Source organism: Perna viridis, chromosome 1 (genome assembly GCF_037379345.1).
Source record: "Perna viridis isolate PV_CMFRI_1.1 ecotype Kerala chromosome 1, ASM3737934v1, whole genome shotgun sequence".
Classification (NCBI taxonomy): domain Eukaryota; kingdom Metazoa; phylum Mollusca; class Bivalvia; order Mytilida; family Mytilidae; genus Perna; species Perna viridis.
The window spans coordinates 1,124,938-1,150,456 of NC_142445.1; the positions used below are offsets into that span (position 1 = coordinate 1,124,938).

The 25,519-nt window shown below is 32.4% G+C and overlaps 2 protein-coding genes across 4 annotated transcripts in view; one reads left to right on the plus strand and one right to left on the minus strand.

The window, feature by feature from the left end:
* The first annotated feature begins 215 nt into the window (after window positions 1–215).
* On the plus strand, window positions 216–12,796 carry LOC148626780 (uncharacterized). Of its 2 annotated transcripts, none has more exons than XM_088589805.1 (5): window positions 216–396; window positions 6,844–7,000; window positions 8,845–8,993; window positions 9,154–9,289; window positions 11,417–12,796. In XM_088589805.1, exons 1-5 carry the CDS (start codon window positions 231–233, stop codon window positions 11,640–11,642), a joined length of 834 nt encoding a protein of 277 aa, XP_088445931.1. In that variant the 5' UTR covers window positions 216–230; the 3' UTR covers window positions 11,643–12,796. The 2 variants fall into 2 exon arrangements, with proteins under 2 accessions (XP_088445931.1, XP_088446019.1); XM_088589893.1 differs by lacking the exon at window positions 216–396 and adding an exon at window positions 611–681.
* Window positions 12,797–15,838: 3,042 nt separating this feature from the next.
* The window catches only part of LOC148626781 (cortactin-binding protein 2-like), a 45,711-nt gene continuing 36,030 nt past the window's right edge, over window positions 15,839–25,519 (minus strand). For both annotated transcript variants that reach the window (XM_088589668.1, XM_088589588.1), the window contains exons 17-22: window positions 22,487–22,639; window positions 22,143–22,215; window positions 21,280–21,576; window positions 20,899–21,068; window positions 19,815–19,932; window positions 15,839–19,464 (exon numbers count right to left, since the gene is read on the minus strand). In XM_088589668.1, coding sequence (XP_088445794.1) covers window positions 18,849–19,464; window positions 19,815–19,932; window positions 20,899–21,068; window positions 21,280–21,576; window positions 22,143–22,215; window positions 22,487–22,639 — 1,427 coding nt within the window. In that variant the 3' untranslated portion in view covers window positions 15,839–18,848. The remainder of the gene's footprint in view (window positions 19,465–19,814; window positions 19,933–20,898; window positions 21,069–21,279; window positions 21,577–22,142; window positions 22,216–22,486; window positions 22,640–25,519) is intronic.

Consider the following 25,519-nt stretch of genomic DNA (forward strand, 5'->3'; position numbering starts at 1 on the left):
ATATAATCGTAATGTAAATTTTATTGACTTATCATATAATTATGTTTGTTTTTCCCCACATATTCGCATATTTGAAAGCTGGAAAATAGTACCTATTCCAGCGGCACGTCATCTTCTATATATAGGAAGTGGACAAGCATTTAATATGAGTTGTAGAATCAGTTGATATTAAGCAAGTCTATTCAAACAGACTAAAAATCAGGACCAGGTTAGCTTTAACATGTTAGAATATGCCAGAAGTTTTTATTTGTACAATAACCAAGTGTTTCATTAAATTGTTTACAGAAGAGAAAAGGCAAGATAGATTTAAAATAACATGGTCAGGAAGTAACTTTAAGTCTTTAGTACTGGTTCCAGGTGACACAGAAAAATCGGCCTTTCCTTCCCACATTTTAGGTAAGTAATTATGCAGTGATGTAAGACCACCTCCATACCGTATTTATATAATTTCCTGCAATAAATCTAGATTATGCAATACATATGTGTTGTCCTTTTGTGATACACTAATGTACACTCTGATGCATGAAGATATGTAAGGATCGATTACCGACATTGAATGACTTCAACCGACCGTAGTACAACAATCAGCCACTAGGTTATGATGTGACTCACTTCTCTATGGATTAGCCATAACTATGATCGCAATGTTTCTACACACACTAATTATTACTCTTAACGCCGGTAAGTTGTTTTCTTTTATTCTTACATGAATGTGTATCAGTCTACTTCACAACGATACAACCAGTAATATTTTTAACATATAAAAATCCATCGATCGAAGTTTCCCACGTGCAAATTATGCACCTTTTGTTATTTACACATTCATGACAGAATGTGTAGTCTACGCTCCTTCTTAGTTTTACCATTTATAATTATATACGTCAAGGAATTTTTTAATGCAAATACAAATACCAATACTTTTATTGGCTCCAACAGTTTAGGCTCATGCATAATTTCAACTAAAGTATATTGAGAACTGTATAAAAGACATTTTATTCTTTCTTGTTTCTAAACAGTTCGAATTCGGAGAAATCTAATGTATGGTTAGGAATTAAATCTATTTACACAAAACAAATAGCGTATGTAATTTCTCCATCATGTTTTATTGAAAAAATAATATCGTCACTAGACTAGTATATCCTCCCCGCTCGTACCTAACCAAAGTTATTGCTCCCAAACCGATCGACAAGGGAGTAGCTGGGTAGAACCGGTATTGACCCCCTTTTGACAGTAACGCATAAATGATAAATATTTTATGAAGACAGAGTGAAAATGCCTATCGCAATCTGTTGAAAACAAAGATTTTATTCTCTTCTATTATAATTCTTATTTAAATGTAGAAATCTGAAGACATTATTAATACCAATGAACTGAAGTGTTTATGATCTTCCGCATGTGCTCAAATTTTTATTTTCTCCGTTGCTACCCTAGTTTACCGAAATCTATGCTATAAAAACTAAGAAAAACAAACAAGTTTTATCTCCTGCCGTCTAATTTGAATAGCCTGATGATTAATCGGAACTATTTTGTTTTTTTTTCTGTAAGAATTAATTCAGATATCTGTTTGTTAACAAGAATTATTTTTTAGACCCGATAAGTGCGTGTTTACTGAATATGTTGGTTATAATGAAACCACATCGGTCATTCTGTTGTACAATGGCAAAACTATTTCACATGATTTTCACCCAAATTAACGAGATTTTCACTTTAATTGAGCAAATAAAATTTGTTGCAGATTTTACGTGAACTTCTGGTAAATCGAGCTTCACGTAAACTTTTCACATGAAAATCACGTTAAATTAACGTGAAATTCATAAAAAGCTCTATCCACATGAAAATCACGTGAACAACATATGCATGTGTACGCGAAGTTCCATTGTTAAGCTCTGTCCTATGACACACAGTATAAATATTTTTTACAAATAAATATAAACCTACTTTGTTCATTTTCCTGTAAAATTTGCCATGACAATTTTGTTTTGACCAGTTTTTCTGGAAGATTGACCCATTATTTGTAATAGTGGGTCATGACTATACTGTAGTACGATGATTTTTTTTCTCGGTGTATATAACTTTTAAAGACAAGGACAGTTGTGATTTATAACACGAAAAACTTCCCTATATATACTAAGAAATTTAAATATTTGTGAAATTCATTTGTATATAGAAAAGGGATATCAGTTGTCTATTCAATGCCAAATCTTTAATGACTTAATAAGTTTGCACCCAAAACCCACAAAAATGTTAACTTATAATTAAAAACATAAAGCGGCAAGTGAAAGGAAAACTAGTTCTTCAGTTAATTACCAGAACCACACATCGTATTAGGAAAATTATAAAGTTATTTAGTATCAAAGGCAGAAAAATTCTGGACGAAGTCTCAAAATCATGATTGAAGTATCTGGTAAAAGAAAAAGTATGATGCACAGACTGCAGGCGCACACTTGTAACTAAACAGGAAGTGCGCCGTAAAAAAGGCAAGGAAAAGTACTTTAGCCACCCGCGATCGATGATTCAGATAACTTTGTAGGGTGTTTAAGTACCGGTACCAATATTGCTTTACCCATTCCACCCCTTCCAAGTCATTAAACTAATAAAAGTAGTCATGTAAATGTGTTGTCTACACGAACAATTGCTAATAACATATCTACATAGATGAAAAAAACAAGGTGACGCCTCATTAAAGGTATTGATTGAACAGGTCTACCCTTATTAGCTGTGATTTTGTAGTAAAGGTAATGGTCGAAGATATGGTACTGATCAACACCCCATGGTTTATGGTAAAGGTACTTATCGAACAGGTCCACCTCATGGTACTGATTGAATAGGGTTTATGGTGAAGGTACTGATCGAAAGGTCCACACCATGGTTTTATGGTGAAAGTATTGATCGAACAGGTCCGCCCCATGGTTTATGGTGAAAATACTGATCGAACAGATCCACCCTATGGTTTTATGATGAAGGTACTGATCGAACAGGTTCACCCCATGGTTTATGGTAAAGGTACTTATCGAACAGGTCCAACTCATGGTACTGATTGAATAGGTCAACACTGTGGTTTTATGATAAATGTAGTGATCGATAAGGTCCACCCCATGGTTTTATGGTGAAGGTACTGATCGAACAGGTCCGCTCCATGGTTTAGGGTGAAGATACTGATCGAACAGGTTCACTTCATGGTTTATGGTAAAGGTACTTATCGAACAGGTCCGTCCCATGGTTTATGGTGAAGGTACTGATCGGACAGGTCCACCCTATGGTTTTATGGTGAAGGTACTGATCGAACAGTCCACCCCATGGTTTATAGTAAAGGTACTGATCGAACAGGTCCAACTCATGGTACTGATTGAATAGGTCAACCCCGTGGTTTTTATAAGTGTACTGATCGATAATGTTTACCCCATGGTTTTATGGTAAAATTACTGATTGAACAGGTCCACCCCAGTTCGTCATTACATGCAATATAATCAACGTAGTTGTGACTGTCTTTCGTGCGGCAATAATTGCACTAAAGGCATTCTTTATACTAGTAGCAAAAACGAAACTCTGCTAAACGATACGTAAGACAGCAGCCCCCTTCCTAAAAAAAAACTTTTTAAAGGTTAGGCCAAGTATCAAACAAGAGGTAACACTGTGTTATTTCCTTCTTTTCCATCTTTGTTATGTATACAAACCGAATTCCCAAAATATTGTTATCTTTAACATAACACAGTGCAACAATAGTAAGAAATTGACCATGAATTTACGGGGTGCAATGTGCACAATGATTCACCTTTTATCGTTAGTCATAGAAGGAGCACGTGGCTTCTGTAGATACTGATAGTGTTTTGATCAAGTCTGATTAAACTATGATCGTTTTCTTTTTCAAAGACAGTCTAGACACGATAAACTAATTCATTTTGTCTTATTTCACGTATGTTCCTCAGTGAACAAATGTCCTTTGCCAACTGCTCAAGTTCTACTTCTGTTAGAGTTGGTGTTTTTCTTGGTGATGTTCTGCATTTAATATGATGGTTTGCGACGAGACCTCTCTTTTTATTCCATATGAAATGTTTGACAGATGCTGTCATGTATTGTTTTCTCGTACACACGATAGCTTTCGTGAGTTACCTGCAACTATAACACTGACTTTTGAATAATTAAAAAAAGATACAAAACCCATCATAAGATGCCTGATGTTTCGACTTCTTTGTTGTAATTGACTATAGTACTGATGGATTAACTCATGGTTCTTCACGATACTGCTGGTATCATTGAAGAAACAAAAGATGAAAGTTCACTAATCGAGACTATAATCTCAGGAAACAAAAGGCACGATAGACATGGAACATCTCTAGACTAATATAAACATAACATAACATAAATTATAAGACCATTATAATGTAAAACAATAGTCTAGCACTACTAAAAAATAAATCAAGTGGAAGCCATCATTTGTATGTCAAGTGGTTCAAATGTGACTCATCAATTAGCAGGAAATCGAATGAAACCATGTTATTAACATGTACATCTGCAATCGACTTCCTCTGTCCTTTGAAATAAAACTACTGTTTTGGATATACGTACCCTTTACGTGAAAAAAAAAAACTACTGTACGTCCGCTGATTTAGAAAAAAAATCGATAATATGCCACATACAGTCATGTTGTCACTTACAAAGTTAAAGACTTTTTAAATATAGATACAATAATATATAATTTATCCCAATTGTGACTTCATCTTGTTCATTCGAACGCACGGTAATTAACCGGCTTCATCATGGGGAGTTCAATATTTATCAGACTACTGGGTGCAATTGTTATAGCCGGTCAGAGAGATATTTTAGCATTATACATGTTGAGCAGTAACTTTTTACATCAAATTGTTTAAAAAAAAAAGAAAAATCAAAAACTAATTGCCAGGTAATTATGGAAGAAAAGTAGGTATTAAAAAAGACGGTCTGAAAGACAATTAACAACAATGGTTTTAACAGAAAAAAAAGATTTGGAGTAAATGTACGTGTACATGTGACACACATAAAACACTATATCATGAAGCAAGTCTGTTTATGCGATCTCTTCATCTTGACAATAACTAGAGTGTCTTAAAAAGAGTAAAATATATTGCTGAACATTTTTTTTCTGCTTTGACATTTAAGTAGGTCTGTAGTGTTTTGTTTTGTTTTGTTTTGTATTGTTTTTTGTTTGTTTACTGGTGAATCTGCTGGGTTGATATTTTGAGCAGAGAAAACAAATGCACCGGCCCAGTTCACCGATAAATATTGAACGGTCTCTTAGATAAGTATGGACATGACCGAAAAATACAACCAAAAATGTACATGTACAAAAATATAGCACCACTGTATTTGTATATGAAAACGATGGTTGCAGGATAATTTAAGATATAAAGATAACACAGAATGGAAATAAGAAGAAAATCAAAAAAGTAAAAACGCATAGACATTGCATATTGAAATAATGAGACATAACACATCCACACCGAACTCGACAATGGTTAAGTTAGGTAGAATAAAATATACATCCCTTTTTACAGAATCACACCTTAGGACTCTGTAAAAGAACATTCTGTGAGATTCAGTTCTTGCCTTTACTAGGACAAGTCATCAGAAAAATTATGACAATGACAACAGACAACTTTGACCAAGTTTTTGTGGTCGTACTAGTATATGACATATTTGTTTGACATTCTACATGAGCGAAGCGGATTAAACTTCTAGTTACATGACATTGAAGTATAACATTTGTTTAGTTACTTTGCTGAATAATGATGAAGATCTATATTTAACAATTTAACATATAATCTGTAACATCTGTTGGATACACGCATTATCTCAACTTTTCTTACATCAAAACCCAGTGTCTGTCATACAATAATGGAAGAAACACGTGCGCAGTTGTTAAATGTTACCTTACTGGTCACCTTCAATAATATTAAGTTCAAGATCAGTTAAATTACACGTTTAGTAACCCTAATCAAATGAAGTATGGGACAGACTAAACAAAAAACAAACAAACGACAAGTAACTAAAGACACACAAATACTAAATAATTGAAAAGGGTCCTGAACTATAACGAACAGCAAATGTATTGAACGATATAATCGTCTGACCTGTAACAACTTGATCAACACATATAGAGATAGTTGGTACTCCACAAAAGCTAAATTTGAAAATGGCAAATGATGCGCATACTTTAAGTTAAAACTGTACTTTGGTTTTGAGAATTATCTAGCTGAAATTAAAAACTTTGAACTAAGAAAATCTATTATTAAATTACGTAATTCAGCTCATAAACTTATAATTGAGATGGGTCGATACTCGAACGTTCCTAGAGATGAACGGTTTTGTAACAAATGTCAGGTAAATGCTGTAGGAGATGATACTCATTTTTTGATAGTGTATGAAGTTGTTTCTAATGATAGAAAGGTTCTTTTTGAGTTGGTTGAAAATGAAGTGCCAAATTTCAATTTTTTAGATAATGAACAAAAATTTATTTATCTTCTTACTTCTGAAAACCAGAAAATGCTTAGTGCAGTTGGAAAATTTATTTGCAGCAATGTATAATATAACTGTATTATGTAATTGTACTTTTCTAACGAATCAATGCTTTTTCCTATTTGTATGTATACTATACTCTGTAGCCCCTCTGGGCCCTTAATTGGCAGTAAAATATGTTATATATAATATGTTCTATGTTCTATTTACCATGTGTTTGACTTGTATATACATACGTGTAAATATAAAACGTTGCGCAACTAAGTATGAATACACACAGCAACATAGTACATAAATACCACGGATATGAAAGGCAATATAATTGTTAAGTTCATTTTTTTCATTTGACAGTTTTCCACCTTGTGTCGACAAAATGTCCTGGGGATGCTGAATATAGAATACAGAGGTGCATTAAATCGTCACTTCCTAACTTCGGTCTAGGAATGAAATATGCCAATCAACCTCATGCTATCAAAACCAGCATAGAACTGACTAGAGACTCATGTCGGTACGTATTCTTTCAGACAACCCAAGAGAATGAATTGATCAGTTTTCCAAGTTCTATGCCTTGTAGTCCCAACTCACTAAAATGATTCTATAAACCACAGCTATTCAGCAAAATTAGCTACAATCTGAAATAAGATATTTGATAGGAGAGATTCACATGCAAAACCATGAAAAGCTGCCCCTATAATGTGCGATTACGTGATTATAAAGCAGTGTATAATTATACATCCACAAATAATCGATCGATCAAACTTTTCGTCGATCACCGATCAATTGGTAAAACTTCACATGGTGATCAATCGAAAACTTTTCGGTCAAAATCTCTCGTCAGTTAATGGAATGGTTTCGATGGAAAACGTGATTGATTTTGATTAAGGAGTAATAAACAACCACATTTTGAGAAAAAGAAATAAGAAAAAAAGAGAATTGTTAGTCAGACTCTACAGGGGGTTTCATTGATAAGCTAATCAACTGACTGGAGTGTGTTTGATTGGTGATCGACGATTTTGTTGATGGATAAGCTTGGATTTGTTCTTAATCGCAAGATGTAAAGACAATATTATTGAACTAGGACCTTATTTGTCACTGTAACACAAGTTAAGTTTTTTTCACTGTATGTAATTAGAATTAAGGATCTTGTCTATGAACTCTGGTATTTTTCAGCATTGTTTGTTTTCACAATATTTTTAATGCTTAAATTCTTACTGCCTACACTATGGGTCATTCAACATCATATAAGAGGTCATTAAACATCAATTGGTAGAAAAATAACGGATGAAACATTGAAGCCGGCTTAAGTGCAGAAAACATTCTTACTGTAGGGAATCTAAATGGCTGAACGCCCTGGGCATAAAGATAAATATAATTAAACATGTTTAAACAAAACCACACAAACAGGAAATCTACTTCAAGTTTCAATGTTTCCAACACTTGTATTTTATAATTAGTATTGAAATCTAAATTAGTAGTACTAAAAAACTTTTTAAAAATCTGTCAAAACCTCTTTTTTCAATTGGTCTGAAGGGCATAACGTAAAAGAGGCAAGTAAAACTTGTTGAGGCTGTGTCAGAATCAATCGGAACACCTCAGCCTTTATAGTTACACAAAAGATTTTTTTAGTGTAGTGGAAATGGCCGAGTAGTTCCGATTTGATGTCAGAATATCAAATCATCCAAGTAAGACCAAGGCATTACCACGTTTTGAAGCATCTCTGCTGATGGCATGAATTTACCCTACATACTAGCAAGACTATAAATGCGTTGTTGAACTTGTTCGCTCGAAGAAATTAATGGTTGATTGGAACTATAATCCAGAAACATTAATAACACATCTACATATTGATGACAGAATGCCACGATGCAATTATGACAACAAAAATCGTATATATTACATAATCAATAACTAGTTGTACTATTCTTTACATTTGATAATACTTTCATCAAGTTTTTGATTAATTAAGTTTCTGATAATGCGTACAAATCAGTATTTGTTCGTTACCCCATTAAAATCTAAGGATGCTTTTACAGATGACTTCGAAGCGTCGTAATTTGCAATAAGTAAGGATGCGGTTATAATGTATCGGCCGGGTTTCGCTCTACATATTGATAAGACGCCTATCTTGAAACTTTATGCGGAAGTTTGTAGGCGTTCTTGAACTCAAATTAAAGATTTTGTAGCAACTGTCAACTTCTTATATTATCTGCAAGAAATCTAGAAATGGTGAATTTAAATGAAACAGAGTAATGGCGTGGTTGTCTGGATGAAATAATAATCAGAATAACGATACTAAATAACTAGGGCAAAAATGTACAATACACTTAACGTGTAAGGTTTCTATGGTTACAGATCAAAGAAGTTAGAGAGAGCAGTGACATGTATGCAGAATTATCTTGATCTGTGTAAAGGGACAACGGATAGAGAACAGTTACTTCACATGCTGTTTGATAAACAGAAAATTAGAGACACAGTTCAGTACTTCTGTGCCTCATTACCAGGTAGTCTTTACTGAAAATCATATTTAAAGAGAACAAAAGGTAATTAATAAGAATGTTTTGGACCTGCATGGAATAATTCTCACATCTGCTAATATGCATATAATATATTTTAAAAAATATACATTGTAATTTACATTATTACGCTCAAAATCAATTTCAGTGTATGAGCGACAGGCTAAGTGTATTTTACAACAACATCAGGCCACATTAAACTGTAGTGAAGACGAGGAAACTAGATACAGAATAATATTAAAAGGAAGACCTACTAATGATGTTCTTATCCAGGCAAACTGTAGGCAAGTTTTTATCTTTCTACATTCAAGTGACATAGTGTGTTAATGTAGTTGTACAGGAAAACTATGGGCAAGTGCTATAAGTGTTTAGTCACATTACAAAGGCAAACTGTAGGCAGGTACTATCAGTGTTTAGTCACATTACAAAAGCGAACTATAGGCAGGTTACATAATAGTAACTACTAGTTTTTACTCAAGCAGGCAAACAAGTGGAAAGTTATTACTAGATGTACCTGAAAATCTATGTAGGCTCACTCCTGCTAAGGTCCAAAGTTTAAGCCCATATCCATTACGTAATAGAGATGACGTTATTCTACCTTATTGTCGACTCTCTACTACAAATAATTCTTTCATTCCAGCAACAATTAGGCAATGGAATAGTCTTGATCCAAATGTACGAAATTCTGATTCAATTGGTGTTTTCAAACATGCAATAAGAGGTGCCGGATGGTACGACCGTGTAGTGCCAAGACATTACTATTATGGTCCAAGGAAATCGAATATATGAGATGTTCAGCATCATTTGTTAACTATTACCTGTACAAAGCCAAACTTATTTCAAACTCTTCCTGTAGATGAAGATGTAAAACATTTTTTCTTTGAATGTAGTAAATATAATGATTATAGAACAGACCTTTTTGACAATCTGCAATGGCAATGGAGATGACCATAGATATACACATGCTTACCTTTGGTAATTCTGAATTTTCATATGATCAAAATGTAAGAATATTTAAATCGGTATTTGAATATACAAGGAAATCCAAACGGTTTCTTATTGTGTAATCATAAGTCTCAAAAACACACGTTCAACATTCGACCTTTTCGTATAGTGTTCTGTTATGAATTTATAGTAGAAAATGAGTGCACATTCTTGAACCTTGATATATAGGGAAATGATATGCAAGTACCAATAGGCAAGTCCACATCAGAAACATGCTTATTGGTGAACATTGTTTACTATATTTGTGGCCTATGTTGGCCTGTATAAACAAGTATCAGTTGATTATTTATAACATTACTATTGTGAACTAATTTAGAATTCAATCAGTGGCACTTTTTCTATTTTGTTATGTTAATTCATAAACAAATTTGGCGTAAATTATACAAATTTTCTTTAAAAAAATATTTCCAATGTACTTTTAAAAATCTGTAAGAAATATCTCTACAATACTTTTTAAAAATTTTAAACTCAACATGGACTCTGAAACTTGATTGATGGTGTTACTATTTCTAAATATTATGGACAATACATGTAATCAGTTCAACCATTTGACATCAACTGAAGAAGAAACAAAAAATCATACACAGAATTTTTAAAATTATAAAATTAAATATTCAAAAACTTTCGTAAAAATAAATCAGTGTGTCAGACAGTCAGCAATAAAACTTCTTAAGAATTCTAGTCAATTTACAAAATGTAGATACGTAAAACTTGTGTTTTTGGTACTGATGAAATGTTTTAAAATTTGTTCATGATTATATGCACTATCTACAATTTTCTTCGCCTCCTTCTTAACGATCATAAAAGTATGATTTTGCCTAATTAGTAAAAAATGATCGTAATATTTGGACATGTCGAACTGCAATATGAAATAATACTTATTTAGTTTGGATTAAAAAAAACATGATTTATTTACATTGTTTTGGTGTTTGGAAGACGCAGGGGTGCCGCATGCCTTTAGCGAATATGTTAAATCTGTGTGCTTGCACACGGGGACTTTTGTTGGGAAATATAGTGTATTTAACATTATTTTGACAGTCATTCTTTTTTTTTTTAATTATATTATCTAAAATTTCCCGTGTTAACCCATCGATTAGTTGTTACTCACGATTCTTAAGATCATCTACTCACGATCAAGCTGCAATACTCGACTTATTTTATAGATCTGTTCACGTTCATTTCTAACGCTTGACAGTGTGACGGGAGTATAGTAATCTCTGATACTTAACTTATTTTATCGATCTGTTCACGTTCATTTCTCTCGATCGACAGTGTGACGGGATGGTATAGTAATCTCAAATACACAGTAAGCTGGTAACATAATTATTCTCCTCTATAACTTTAGAAATAAATGGTGTGGTCCTATATTAGATTTTGGTGCAACTTAATATGCATTTATTTTACAGGTTAAATAAAGTTGCTACTGAGTGTTTAACATACTTCACATTTGAAAATTGCGGATTAGAAGCGGCAGACTTTCTAGAAACTCTTGTATTGGGACAAACACCACCAATATGTGATCAGAGGACTAAAAAATATATTACTGAAAACCCAGAGAATTGTGCATTATGTTTCAGACACAGCGTCTGGATTACTGTAATCTTATGTTTGTGTTATAATATGATTAAGTGAACACTTGAAAGGAGCAATACTTCTGATCAAAGGCCAACCCAGCATTAGTTACAGATTGACGGATCAAAGGAACTGTCGGAAGAAACAAAACATTCCAAGGCATCGTGTGATCTTATATGTTGTGTTTTCTATAATTTGATTTATATATGTGTATTTAATTTATTGTCTTTTCTTAGTTAAACAAGAATCATAAAATTTTCTTTCATACAATAGTGAAATGTAGTGCAGAGTAAAACAATACAGTGTATTATCTATCACAGGTGTCTAATTATCTAACTAATGACTTTCATGTGACTTTTAATCCTTGTTTTATCAGGTGCTGTGCTGGTACATGTAAAATTAAATCACTTTAGAGCTTTCAACTCAATAGTGGAAAATTAATTAACATTCATTTGATGGATTGTAACATTTCCTGTTGTAAAAGGGTGTGGTACTAAATGTCAAGTGAAGCATTGATGTGATTATGGCATTCATCAATGCATTTTAAACTGCCAATATCCTTCATATAAATCTCTGCATTGTAAACAGAAGTATTGCTTATCTGGATTTACTTCAGTAATTATATAGGTGCAAAACCATGCACAATGGGCAATAATGATTATGTTGAAGGTAATGTGTATACTTTATTTGACCTTTCTGAACTTAGGTCTGTTGGAACACCTAACATCAAGAGGCTTTGCCTACTATAAATCAGAGTTTAATCAATCAATTCTCTCATACCAATGATCACAAGAAATTAACTTACTTTGAAATAGATATGATTGAAAAATGTATTGCCATATTTAATAGCTTATCCATTTGAAATTCATTTTTAAATTGTCTACAGATGTATTGAAAGTTAGTGTGTGATTGAAACGAATCTGACTAATACATAACTGATAAAAAATCAAAATTTCTACTTACTTGGGAAAATAAGTTATTATTAACTTATCAAACTCCTGTCATATCTTGGCAATCTAGACTGCATAATTTAAAAATCAGATATTTTGAATTGAAAAAAAAAAAAAAATTAGAACTTGTCCCAATTAAATACATTTTGTACAAATTATTCCTGAATTTCCTCAGATATAAGAATTACAAATGTTCATTATCTTTTAGTTTTGTACAAAATCTGGAATGAATCGATAATATTATCAATAAAGAACTAAGATATATTCTTGTTGTTACAATGTGGTCAATGAGAGACACAGAAAAACAGAAATTATTTGTACATTTGTTAACTTATTTTCCAGGTATATTTATCTTATGTTACAATTTTTCCTTTCTATCTTGCCATTATTTCACAATATAAAGTGTGACTGAAAAAACATATCTAAGGAGTGAATTGGTAATTCTAACAAACAGAGGTGCAGCCCCCAATTTTTTTAAAGTCATGGCCTGAAGGAGACATCTTTAAACATGTGTGATTAATTTCTAGTAGAACTAATTGGTAAAGCAAGAAGTACCTAAAAAAAATTTCTACAGAGGCTTCCTTTGCCTATTTCCTCTGACAAATCAAATTTTTTTTTTACCCACAACACCAAGCAATAAAAATGGAATAGATTAGATTACAAATGTAAAATACAATCATAAAGAATTTTTCTTTCAGAATTAAAATCTGCATTTAATAATAATAATAATATATATATTTCATAGGAATAAAAACATAAGTATCAACACATCAGATCTAAAAAAACAAAGGCATCTGGTACTTATATTAAAAGTTACACATACTAAAATCCAGCTTGTAGAGAGTTACATCAATAACTACCAAAAAACAACCAAAATCTTCAATAATCAGATCAAGACCAAACAAATAAGTAAATGTTTACAAAGCAGTAAAACTGATAACAGAAACAAAATGAAGCAATTAAAGATTCCTTTCTTAAATAAACTACAAACTTGCCAAGCTTGTAGCCACAACAATAAATGAAGCAACATTATTTCACTTGGTTTACTTGTATAATGGTAAATCTTAAATCTTGAACATAATTCAATGTTACAAGATATATATTACAGACAAAAATAAGACTTTAAAATCAATCATCCATAAACATTCATTCTATAAACCTTCCTCCCATGGTTTTACACAGTCTCACTTTGAGTAATTTCACAGTTTATCAAGAATGTTCTATAGAATTTGTAATTAAAACAAGAGGCTCCAAGGAGCCTGAATCGCTCACCTGGTCAAATTTTTCCCTTTCGAGGGCAATAACTCTAACAAGGAGTTGTGAGACAATTTTGACTCCATTTGATTCATTGGAGACTTGTAAATCTAATAATAAGGATCATCTCAGATATTGGCTTAACCTAATGGATTTGGAGATATATGCAAAATCTGTTGTTTGACCCCAATGTTCTATTTTGGAAATGGCCGCCATGTTTTTTAACCAATAAAAAATCTAAACAGTCATTTTGTTAGGGATAGCCTATAAAACAGAAATGCCAACTTTCATTGAATTCCGTTTGGTAGTTACTGAGGAGAAGATTTTCAAGTAATAACATCAAAAACAGCAAAAAAACATCCAAAAAGGGCAATAACTCCAACATGGGTTGACAAATTTTCACCATAATTTGACCACAGATAGATCTCATCATGCTGAATACTTTTACCTATGTCAAAATTGGGTAAACCTAACCATTTTGGAGATATATGCAAAAAACTGCTGTCTAACCCCATTGTTCTATTTTCAGTAATGGCAGCCATGTTATTTAACAGATCAAAAATCCAAACGATTGTTTTGTTAAAGATACCCTATAAAACAAAAATGCCAACTTTCGTTGAATTCAGTACAGTAGTTTCTGAGGAGAAGATTTTTTAAAGTAATAACATCAAAAACAGCAAAAAATGTCAAAAAAGGGCAATAACTCCAACATGGGTCAACAGATTTTCGCCAAATTTGACCACAGATAGACGTCATCATGCTGAATACTTTTACCCTGTCAAAATTTGGTTAAATCTAACTGTTTTGGAGATATATGCAAGAATCTGCTGTCTGACCCCAATGTTTTATTTTTAGTCATGACAGCCTTGTTTTTTAACAGATCAAAAATCCAAATGGTAATTTTGTGCAGGATACTCTTTAAGGAACAACCATTTTAAGTTTCATCCAAATCCATTCAGTAGTTTCAGAGAAGAAGATATTTGCTTGATATGACAGCAGCCAGTTGAACTCTATCTGCTTGGGACACAATAAAAGTTTTTGACACACTTAAACAAATGGACTTAATTCATTATGGACACAACTGGTTTGGATACAATATTGTACAATATTTTGAAATTCAATTTAAGTACCAGTAATAAGTACTGCTTTCAGGGTGCTTGTACCCAATAATCTTAAATAACAGTTAATGAAAGAGTGAATTGTTAGCATACTTCTTAAAGCCCTTGTAAAGAGGAACAATTTACAAATCAGATCAAAAATATACAAAAAATTTATGCTTCGGCCCCTTTGGACCACTTCTTACTCAAAAACAGTTTAAGAAATATTTCAATAAAGATTAAAAAAAAAAAACAAACCAGGTATGGATTCTGCCCAAATGCTTAAAATATAAAGTTCAAAATCAGACCAGAAATTAAAACTTGATCTTTAGGTTGTGGCCTAACTTTTGCTCCCTATCAACTGAAAATGTTAAATGCTACCAGTATGTAAGTATCACTCCATTTAAGAATCATGCAAAACAGAATTTCATCAGTAACAAATTAAAAAAGAATTGTCAAAATTTATGAGAAACATACTGGTACCTTAAACACCAATTTTAAATAAACACCTATTTTACCCCTTTTGGTCCCTTTTTGCAGAATGGTAGGGACCAGTGAACCCATTTCAATAGCAGGCTTCCACTAACAAAAAAATTCATGACAATCAGTTGTCTACAACTTAAGTTATCACAAGGAAAGAAAAACAAATATACAACGACGACAACAACAAAACATAACGCAAAATTACAACCACAGTTTTCTGCAGTCATAACGTAACACAAAATTACAACCAGTTTTCAGCAGTCATAACATAACGCAAAATTACAACCACAGTTTTCTGCAGTCATAACGTAATGCAAAATTACAACCACAGTTTTCTGCAGTCATAACGCAACGCAAAATTACAACCACAGTTTTCTGCAGTCATAACGTAACACAAAATTACAACCACAGTTTTCTGCAGTCATAACGTAACACAAAATTACAACCACAGTTTTCTGCAGTCATAACATAACACAAGATTACAACCACAGTTTTCTGCAGTCATATAAAAATAATAAAAAAAATTACTGATCTGACATTATTTCATATATTGAAATGCAAACTAGGGGCCACCTACCTTCTTTTCTTGCTATTTAAATGTTTTTTTTTTAGATTCCTGTCAATTATCTCCCCTGAGAATGGTTATAATATTTCTAGTTTTATGTTAAAAATTCTTTTTAAATAATATTTGAGGATAGAGCTTATAAACCATATAAAATATTGAAAAAAAAACATGTTTCTATATAAAATTGGAAGATGACTGAAAAAAAAAGCTCTATAAAATAGGTATGATTTACCTTAAAGGGTTGTACTAAAAATTAAAAAAAATCCTGATTTTCTTGTCTTTTAAGAATAGAATTACTAAACATTTTTACATATGAAACATGACATATAAGTTAACTGTATACTGAACATAAAACACACAACCAAAGTGATTATCACATATACATTACAGTAAAATTACACATTTTCTTCTGTAAAATACTTCAAAATAATGACAAATGATTCGAGTGCTCCTTAACAAAACAAAAATAATGACAAATGATAAAGTGCTGTACAACAAAATAAAATATCAAAGCTGCCTTAAACAGATCTATATTGCTGGTTTTATTGACAGTCAAAACATTATAATATTTACTCAATTAAAATACAATATACATAAAAGTAAACAAATGCAAACTTGAGTAGTAGTCTTGGTAAGAATCATGCAGATTCTGTAATATATGATACACTCCAAAAAAGGCCACACATTTTTATTTTGTTATTAACTTGCTTCATAGGTCTATATGAGGAAATATATAATTATTCATTCCAATCTGTCTGATCTTAGGAGATAATTTACATTGAAAACCCAACAGTTTCTATTGAATTTTAGTGTTACTTACAGAGTTATCTCCTTTAATTTTGAATTCTACAGTACATTCTATATACATTTTTATCTCCTAAGAACAAGGGTTATACGAAAAGCCAGATGTTAATATCTGTGAACTGTAACATTCTAAACAAAATACCAAAAATAAAAATATGTATGCTTTCTAACCATGTATCACTCTATGCATGATTCTTACCTGGAGTGCTACTTAAGATTTAAGACATTTGAGAATTTATAAGGCAAGTAAGACTACTTCATGGTACTTGTTTAATCCTATACTTTTACCATAGAATGCCCCTCCCCCAATGGCAGCCATTGACTGTTATATATCTCTGAACAGTGATGTAACATATCACAAATGCTTTTCTACTGTACATTTGGCACTGAGAATACAAACATACGTAAATTATACAACATTGATTATTTAATATGAAGTATCAAAGTTTAATGTATGATAATATGAAACTAATCATCAAATAAAATTATAACAACCATAATTAAATGAGAAATAGAATAACTATGTGTAATTACTGACATCACATGCTAAGTACATGCAATTATACTGGGTGTTGTCTGGACTTCTACTTGTATGTCATACAGCCCTGTACAAAATGTGTGTAGTATGGAGCAGAACTTAAGACTTCAAGGTTCTAACAAATGCCCTGCTTATTCATTCATTGACAGTATGTAGAACTTTACTCAAATAAAGCATTAAAACGTATTTATTAGTGATATAACTGCATCATGAAAATATACTTACTGTGAAAGTCAACTGCATCACCTGAATATACTTACTGTGAAAGTCAACTGCATCATCAGAATATACTTACTGTGAAATGATCATTATTCTTGTGGTACCATTTTTTGTGGTTTTTCTGGGTTTGGTAAAAATGACCTCTCTTTATTCCCAGAGGGCTAATCTGACCAAATTCTACTGATGGGCTTACCCCCCTTTATTCTAGTGATGGGATATTTTGATGGACTGACTAAACCAGGAAAATAATAAGTTTTCATGTCATAGTATTTTTTGACATATTGACTTAGTCTAGAGTGACTACTAAACACTAACTTCCTGTTTAACAGGACCTGTCAATGAAATCCACTTCATAAAACATGGTCAGATTTTATCTATGTTTTATTATTGTGGAAGAAAGCTCTTCTTAAAAATGTTTAATACTCTCATTTTAGACTCTTAAGTGGAGGAAGCATTCAATAGACATAGCAATGTTATACTGCTTCCTCTTTCAATTAAATGTACACCTAATACATGACTGTCATTGAATGCTTGAACTTGTAATGATCATGTACAAAACAAGACTCATTATATGTAAAATGGTGTCAGGATGTAAGTTTCTGAAGGAAAGAAAATAAAAATCAAAACTATATAAACAACCATAATTGACCTTATACAACCTTATAACCATTATACATAATCAGCAAGGTTAAAGAGAAAAAAATCAATGAATGAAAGAGGTAGACAGCTAACTAATCATATTGAGATCACAGTTCACATTACATTTCTTGCTTTTTAAAGAATTAAAGCACCATAAAATTGCAGAAAAGACATTTTTGTACACACTTTAAGAGTAGCAAAAAAGAAATGAAAAAAAATCTTTAAATGTACTTACTAGTGTAACATTTCTATTTACAAGTAAAAAATGTGTTTAAATTCATATGTAGTATTTGCCTAAATTAATTAACTCCACTAAATTGGTAATTTTTTTTCAAGGGAGTAGTATTTGCAAAGAGGAACTAAGTTATGAAAATGAAATGGTACCAAATATAAACACTCTTTCATGACATGCTTTGTTTAGTAAATTTAACCAAGCTATTTCAATAAATGTCTTATTTTTGTCCCTAGTGTACATTTATTATTAATATCAAGCACATAAAGATAAACACTTAAGCTTTATAGACTGTTTCCTTACCCCTTTTTTCTACCCTTACTTCTGATACAAAGTTAAAATATGCATATTTTTCTTTGCTACTAAAATTTCATTATAAAAATTAATGAAGTGTCATCTTTAAGTCAACAGCTGAATCTGAGCACAGCTCTGTGATTATACAAGAACCTAATGAACACACATAAATAGTTTGGCATTATTTACTATCAGCAGTTTGTCCCATAGTAGTTATCCTGTGTAAAGGATTGTCTTTGTCCGATACGGCTAGGTAATCCACTAAATGTACGCTCTGCTGAATCCAGACTTCTTCGTGCAACTCTTTTGGCATGAGCAATAGGTGTAGTTTTAGACTTGGCTTCCAAGAATTTAAAAGAGGTCAAAGAACTTGTGGGTGTGGCAAGTGAAAATGAAAATGGAGACTTTAACTTAGTTGTGTTATTATTATTGTTATATTTCATGGAGGAATTTCCCACTGATGTCAGGTTTTCTGATGATCTTGTCCTCCGAGACGCTTGTTGCACCACCGGGGATGTTCGAGAGGAGTTTGGTCGATTAGAAACACTATAAGATCGAATAATTGGTGATGAACTGTTATCAAAATCAAAATAATTTGGAGTAGGCATAGAAGCTCTTAGAGGGGAGTTCCTAGAGAAAAAAGCAGGTGACCTTATTTCTAATTTTGGTACTTTGGCTTGTTGAGATTCTGTACGGGGCTCATCTTGATCATAGGTATTCTTCAAGGACATATCGGAAAGACTCCTTCGTTTAAAGCTTGTTGATGTCATCATTACATCAGGTTTTGTATCACTCCCTATAGAACTCCTATAATATAAAGACATCAAAGCAAACACTTGCCAGAGAATTTTATTACAAAGAACGCTAATTACATCAGCAACAGATTTAAACTGGTGGTACCAATATTTCTCTACTTTTCTATTGCCATAAAGTGTCTTTACACCCAATTTTAATCAAGTGACTCCTCTCTTTTACAAAAGCTTTTAAACATTCTTTAAACTTTCCCTTTTTGGAAACAAACAGCAAAAGTGCTTTTCCACTTTATCCTTGATTTTGTCATGAACTATATATCTCTCTTTGCCCGATATATGATTATGAGTTTGGTAATTTTGTTATTACCATTCATTTTATTATAATATTAATAAACATGTAATTACCATTGATTTCTGACTGGGCTATTTTCCCTGGAGCATCGATTGAGTCCTGTAGATTTCTGCTTTATGGTGATATCTAATTCATTTGTTCCTGATAAGCTCTTCATGAACTTTTCCTTCTCTGAAAAATAAGATAAAATTTTACCTGATTGAAGTAATAATTAAATCACAAATTTACTTTAGTTTCAGCCTTATATCTTAATAAGAACAGTTAACTTCTAAAGTTTATACAATTTGCACAGGTAATAATTATTAAACAGTCTCCATGTATCATGGTCCTTGTTCTAGTTAAAGTACACAATGTACCAATCTTTCTCCTGACAATCAACAATAGCTATGGTTTAGGATTTACGATATCAATGCATATGTGTCAATTTGGGGGGGGGGGTCAGTTTATCAAAGAAACCACATATCTACATATTTCAAAATTAAAATCATATAAACTTGGTCCAGAAATCTACAATTCAAACTACTCTGGAAGTACTTTAGTTTGTGGATACCAATTTTCATGGATTAGGGAAAATACACAAGTTCACAGATTCTTGAATTCGTGGTTTTGAGGTTTTCAGTACACACATCAATGGGAATCTGCTTTCCATTGGGAACCAAATTTTGTGGTCTGCCTCATCCATGAAAACCACGGAAATTGGTACCCCACAAACTATAGTACTTTCACATTAAGTTCAAGAAAACTTTTTTTTTCTGGCTCCTCATGATACAATTTCATAGATCAATAAACATACACTCAAACAATTGTCTGGAAACCAGAAAATGCTGGATTTGTAGGCTAGTTTTGATTCTTTATTCTGAAATTGTCATAAACCTTTAGAATCAAACTTGCAGAACTACTTTATAGATATCCATACATTTACATGCAAGTTACTGTCTTTAAAAAAAATGTTTGTTTTGGCAAAATTCAATAATGGTGAAGAACATAACCATTCTATTCAATCCCACATATTCATTTTAACACAACTCTACACAGGTACATCAACCTTGTCCAGAGACGAGATATCCTAGAACCATAGCTCTCTACATGAGGACAGAGTGCTGTATTAACATTCCAAATCTACATAGACAAACCCACCTTGTCCAGAGAGAGGACATCCTGGAACCATGGCTCTCTGCATGAGGACATAGAGTGCTGTACTAACTACTTTCTGTTGCCCAATATCTGAAGCTTCCTTCCCACTGTTTCTTATAACAGCCTCTCTTACTACAGGAGAGATCACGTTGTTCCACATTGTGGCCATCCAACTTAAAAAAAAATTAGCCTTTAGTTTCAACACGTCATCTCACACAGCTGGTCAATCTTTACCAAGAAGCTCAATATATCTAACAAGCATTAAAGGATTATGACATGTTTTTTATATCAGTACACTTAATTTCTTTCCATACAAATAACTAACAAAACAGTCAAGGCTATGCTAATATATCAGTATGTCACGATAGCAAACAAATAGCATACCTTAAAATATCAGCTGGATCATTAGACTCAAGTGGACAGGACAAAAACTGGTATGGACCAAAAACTACATCTGGTAATCCAAGTTTGCCAAGTCCATCATTTAGTCTCTGCCATACACACACCACCCATTCTACAGCATGAAAGATTGTGCTGTCTGATGGGGGTAACTGGCCTTTGTTAACATGGATAAATCGTCTGAGAAGGTGTCGGGCTAGTAAGTTTCTGACAGGTTCTATATCAATACGAAGGTGAACCCAACGAAATCTCTGCTGAATACTCAAGTCTAGTCCTATTGATCTGTCAAACAAAATCTAAAGCATTTCATTCAGATTACAAACAACCAAAACAAAATTATGTAAGTAATGTGATAGCTTATTTACAGCTACAAAATGAAAGTGAAGTATTATTACTGCATCAACTAACCAGAATTTCAATTTGAAAACACTATTGAATCATCTGAGAAAAAAAAGACAAACAGAAAAAAATAACAGAAGGTGGAATACCATTCAGAGTCTAAGGCCAATTATTTAAACATAAAATGACTGCTGAACCTATCAAGATACAATCATTACAATCATTACAATCACTGCTTTACAGAACCTATCAAGGTACAATCATTACAATCAAGCTTAAGAATTCTCACACCTTACTTTTTTAAAGAATAGTGGAGTCAGGCTGGCACTGTATGTATGCATATAAAACATGGACACACGGATTTATAAGATAACTGTTAAGGTACACTTTTTTTTTGGGGGGGGGGTTTAAATTTACAGTATCAAGAATTTTGCACAGTTGGGTTTCAAAGTATGTAACTTGTATAACAGACAGACTGACATTTAAATATCCATATCATTGCTTCATACCTGGCTCTGTTCATTGTTCCTATGACATAAAGGTTGTCCACAAAGAAATACATATCATTCTCTTCTGCTGAACCTAAAGTGACACCAATTCATCTGTTCAATATCATCAGATCACAGAAAGTGTCAATGGTCAATTTATAGGTACAATTTTACACTGATAATTAGGTTGGCATGTGTTTCATATCCAATAGTAATACATCCCCATATTAAAGACTAAATTTATCTAGAAATTTTGGCAAGTGTTAGTTGTTAACTACATTCTCACCTATGCTGGACATTCAATTTCACTCTTAACCTTAAATGATAAACTATTACAAAGATTTCACTATATTATAACTCCTTACCATGAAGTGAAAATGAATGGAACTGTCCACGATGTTCTACAGCATTCAGTAAGGGACCAAATAACTCAGAAATATTGACCATATCAAGATTGTCCAGTATCAAGATTGGTGATCTGGTATCAGCTTCTTCATTGTCATCTTTCACTAAACAACCTATAATAAAATATAATTTACTTGTAGCTGTTACTGTTCTCTTTAAGAATCAGGTAGTGGGTGAATCATGGTGGGAAAATAACAAAAGGCTCCCAAGAGCCTGAATCGCTCACCTGCTCAAATTTTGTCTTTCAATGGCAATAAATTTAACAAGAAGTTTACGAATAATTTGGACCCAAGAAGACTTTGGTAGGACATCATAAGGATCAATACATGGCTTAACAGATAAAAATGAAAATTTGATCACAGATAAATCTCATCATGCTGAACACTTTTACCCGAAGTCAGAATTTGGCTAAACCTAATGGTTTTGGAGATATATAATCGAAAATCTACAGTCTGACCCTTATGTTCTATTTTTAGTAATGGCGGCCATGTTTTTTGACGAATCAAAAATCTAAACACAACTTTTGTGCAAGATACCCTAAGGAACATCTGTGCAAAGTTTCATAAAATTCCTCTCTGTAGTTTCAGAACAGAAGATTTTTGAAAAATTGTTAACGAAAAACAGACGACAAACGATGGATGCCAAGTGATGGCAATAGTTCACATGGCCTTTGGCCAGGTGAGCTAAAAACACAAGTCTCTCCATGAAATCTTAGTCAAAATGTTATCCGAAATGCAGATATAGTATTCATGTCTTTTTAAATGACAGTAAATCAAGATAAAAACTGTATGAAATGCATCACAATTTCATCCTCAAAGGGAATGAACTCACTTTTCTCCTATCATGTTATTGTAACTTTGAACCCCCTTTTTTGCAACCTATGACACTTTTATGACAAACAAACTGTCAATTCATTTTCAATAGACTGTAAACTATGTGCCAACACTGTCCATTTCATGTGGTTTTTTTAATAATTAAAGATTCCAGCACTTAAAAACATCATATATCAAGTTCGGCTATCCTGACTGAATCTTTGTGTGATCAGTTTAAGGTGTAAAATCTTTGCTATCGCTTATATTTTCCACAGCTGAGTATGAGAAATTTTCCAAGAATATTTTTATGACATGAAAAAAATTCTAAATCTGACAATATTTTTAAGATACAAAAAAAAAAAAAAAATACAGTTCCCCTAATGCTAATTAAAACTCTACCATACCATTTAAATATTATAAAGGACTCAACAAATTGTATATTCCTTCCTTGCAGTAACTTGACATGAATTAGTTTCATTTATGCATATCTTCATACGATGCCTTACCTTCCTATAAAATTTCATTAAACTCATAGAGCAGTTTGGGGTATTCTTAACCATGGGAATAGTGAATAAATGAGGGGATGAAGGAAGATGAAAAGGTAGAACAAAGACAAAAAATAAATCATACAACACAAAAAGAACAAACATAAAAGACACAAAACTAGAGGCTCAAGAAAGCCTGAATCGCTCACCTGGTTAACCAATTGCTTATATGAAAAACTTGAGGAATGAGACAGGCTAAGTTAAAATCAACGGAATTGTCAAGTGCAGGAAATGCTTTTCATAGCATTTTTATGACCTGAACCAGAATTTTGCTAAAGGCAACAGGTTTTGAATTATTCTCTGTTTTAGTATAGGCAGCCAAATCTATTCATGAATTAAAAATCACAAGTCATTATATAGGATTCATTTCAAGCACAATACACTGAAGAACCAATATGCTTATTTTCACTAAATGATCTTAAATGGTTTTAGAAAAGATTTTCAAAGCTGTACATGTGGAAGAAAATATAAGAATTGTTTCAGGAGCCATAACTCCTACATCAGTACACGAATTGTTTTTAAAATTTCGGCATTAGTCGGCCTCAAAATGCAAAACTATATTACCCCTGCAAAATTTTTGTTAAAATTTTTTTTTAAAGTTATTTGCAAAAACTGGCTTCTGACCCTTATGTTCTATTTTTAGTAATGGTGGCCATGTTTTTTCACAGATTAAAATTCCCAAAAGTATTTTTGTGTGAGATACCCATAGGTTTTAGAGAAGGTTTTCGAAGTTGCACATGGAAAAAATGACAAAAAACACAACTGTTTCAGGGGCCATAACTCCTACATCAAAGAAAATTACCTCTGCCAGAATTTTGCTAAAGGCAATGGTTTTTGAGTAATTTGCAAAAAAATGCCTACAGACCCCTATGTTCAATTTTTAGTAAGAGCGGCCATGTTTATTCAGGGATCATAAATCCCAACTGTCATTTTGTGCACAAAACTCAATCATGTTAAGTTAAAATCCTTTTGGTATAGTAGTGTCAGAGGAGAAGATTTTCGAAAATTTGTCCACGACAACGACAGACGCCAAGTGATGGCTAAGCTCACTTGGAAGAAGAACAACAGATTGAGAAGGTCTTGGTCATATTGGAAATACCCAGTACCATACCAGTCATGGAAACAGTGATTACTTGTAGTTTTTTGTAGTGTTTATTTCAGTGATTACTTGAAGTTTTTAGTAGTGTATATTTTAGTGATTACCTGTATCTTTTAGTAGTACATATTTCAGTGATTACCAGAAGATTTCAGTAGTGAATATTTCTGAGATAACCTGTAGTTCTGAGTTGTGTATATTTCTGTGATAACCTGTAGTTTTTAGTAATGTATATTTCAGTGATTACTTGTAGCTTTTAGTAGTGTATATTTCAGTTATTAGCCATAGCTTTTAGTAGTGTATATTTCAGTGATAATCTGTAGTTTACTAATGAACATTTAAGTGATTACCTGTAGTTTTCAGTAGTGTATATTTCAGTGATTACCTGTAGCAATTAGTAGTGTATACTTCAGTGATTACCCATAGCTTTTAATAGTGAATATTTCTTTGACAACCTGTAGTTTTCAGTAGTGTATATTTCAGTGATTACTGGTAGTTTTAAGTAGTATATATTTCTGTGATTACCTGTAGTTGTCAGTA

Coding starts and splice junctions, on each gene's coding strand:
- LOC148626780 (XM_088589805.1), top strand. CDS start 231: ATGCCAGAAGTTTTTATTTGTACAATAACCAAGTGTTTCATTAAATTG. Junction 397..6,843: donor CTTTCCTTCCCACATTTTAG/GTAAGTAATTAT, acceptor TTCATTTGACAG/TTTTCCACCTTGTGTCGACA. Junction 9,290..11,416: donor CTTATCCAGGCAAACTGTAG/GCAAGTTTTTAT, acceptor TTTATTTTACAG/GTTAAATAAAGTTGCTACTG.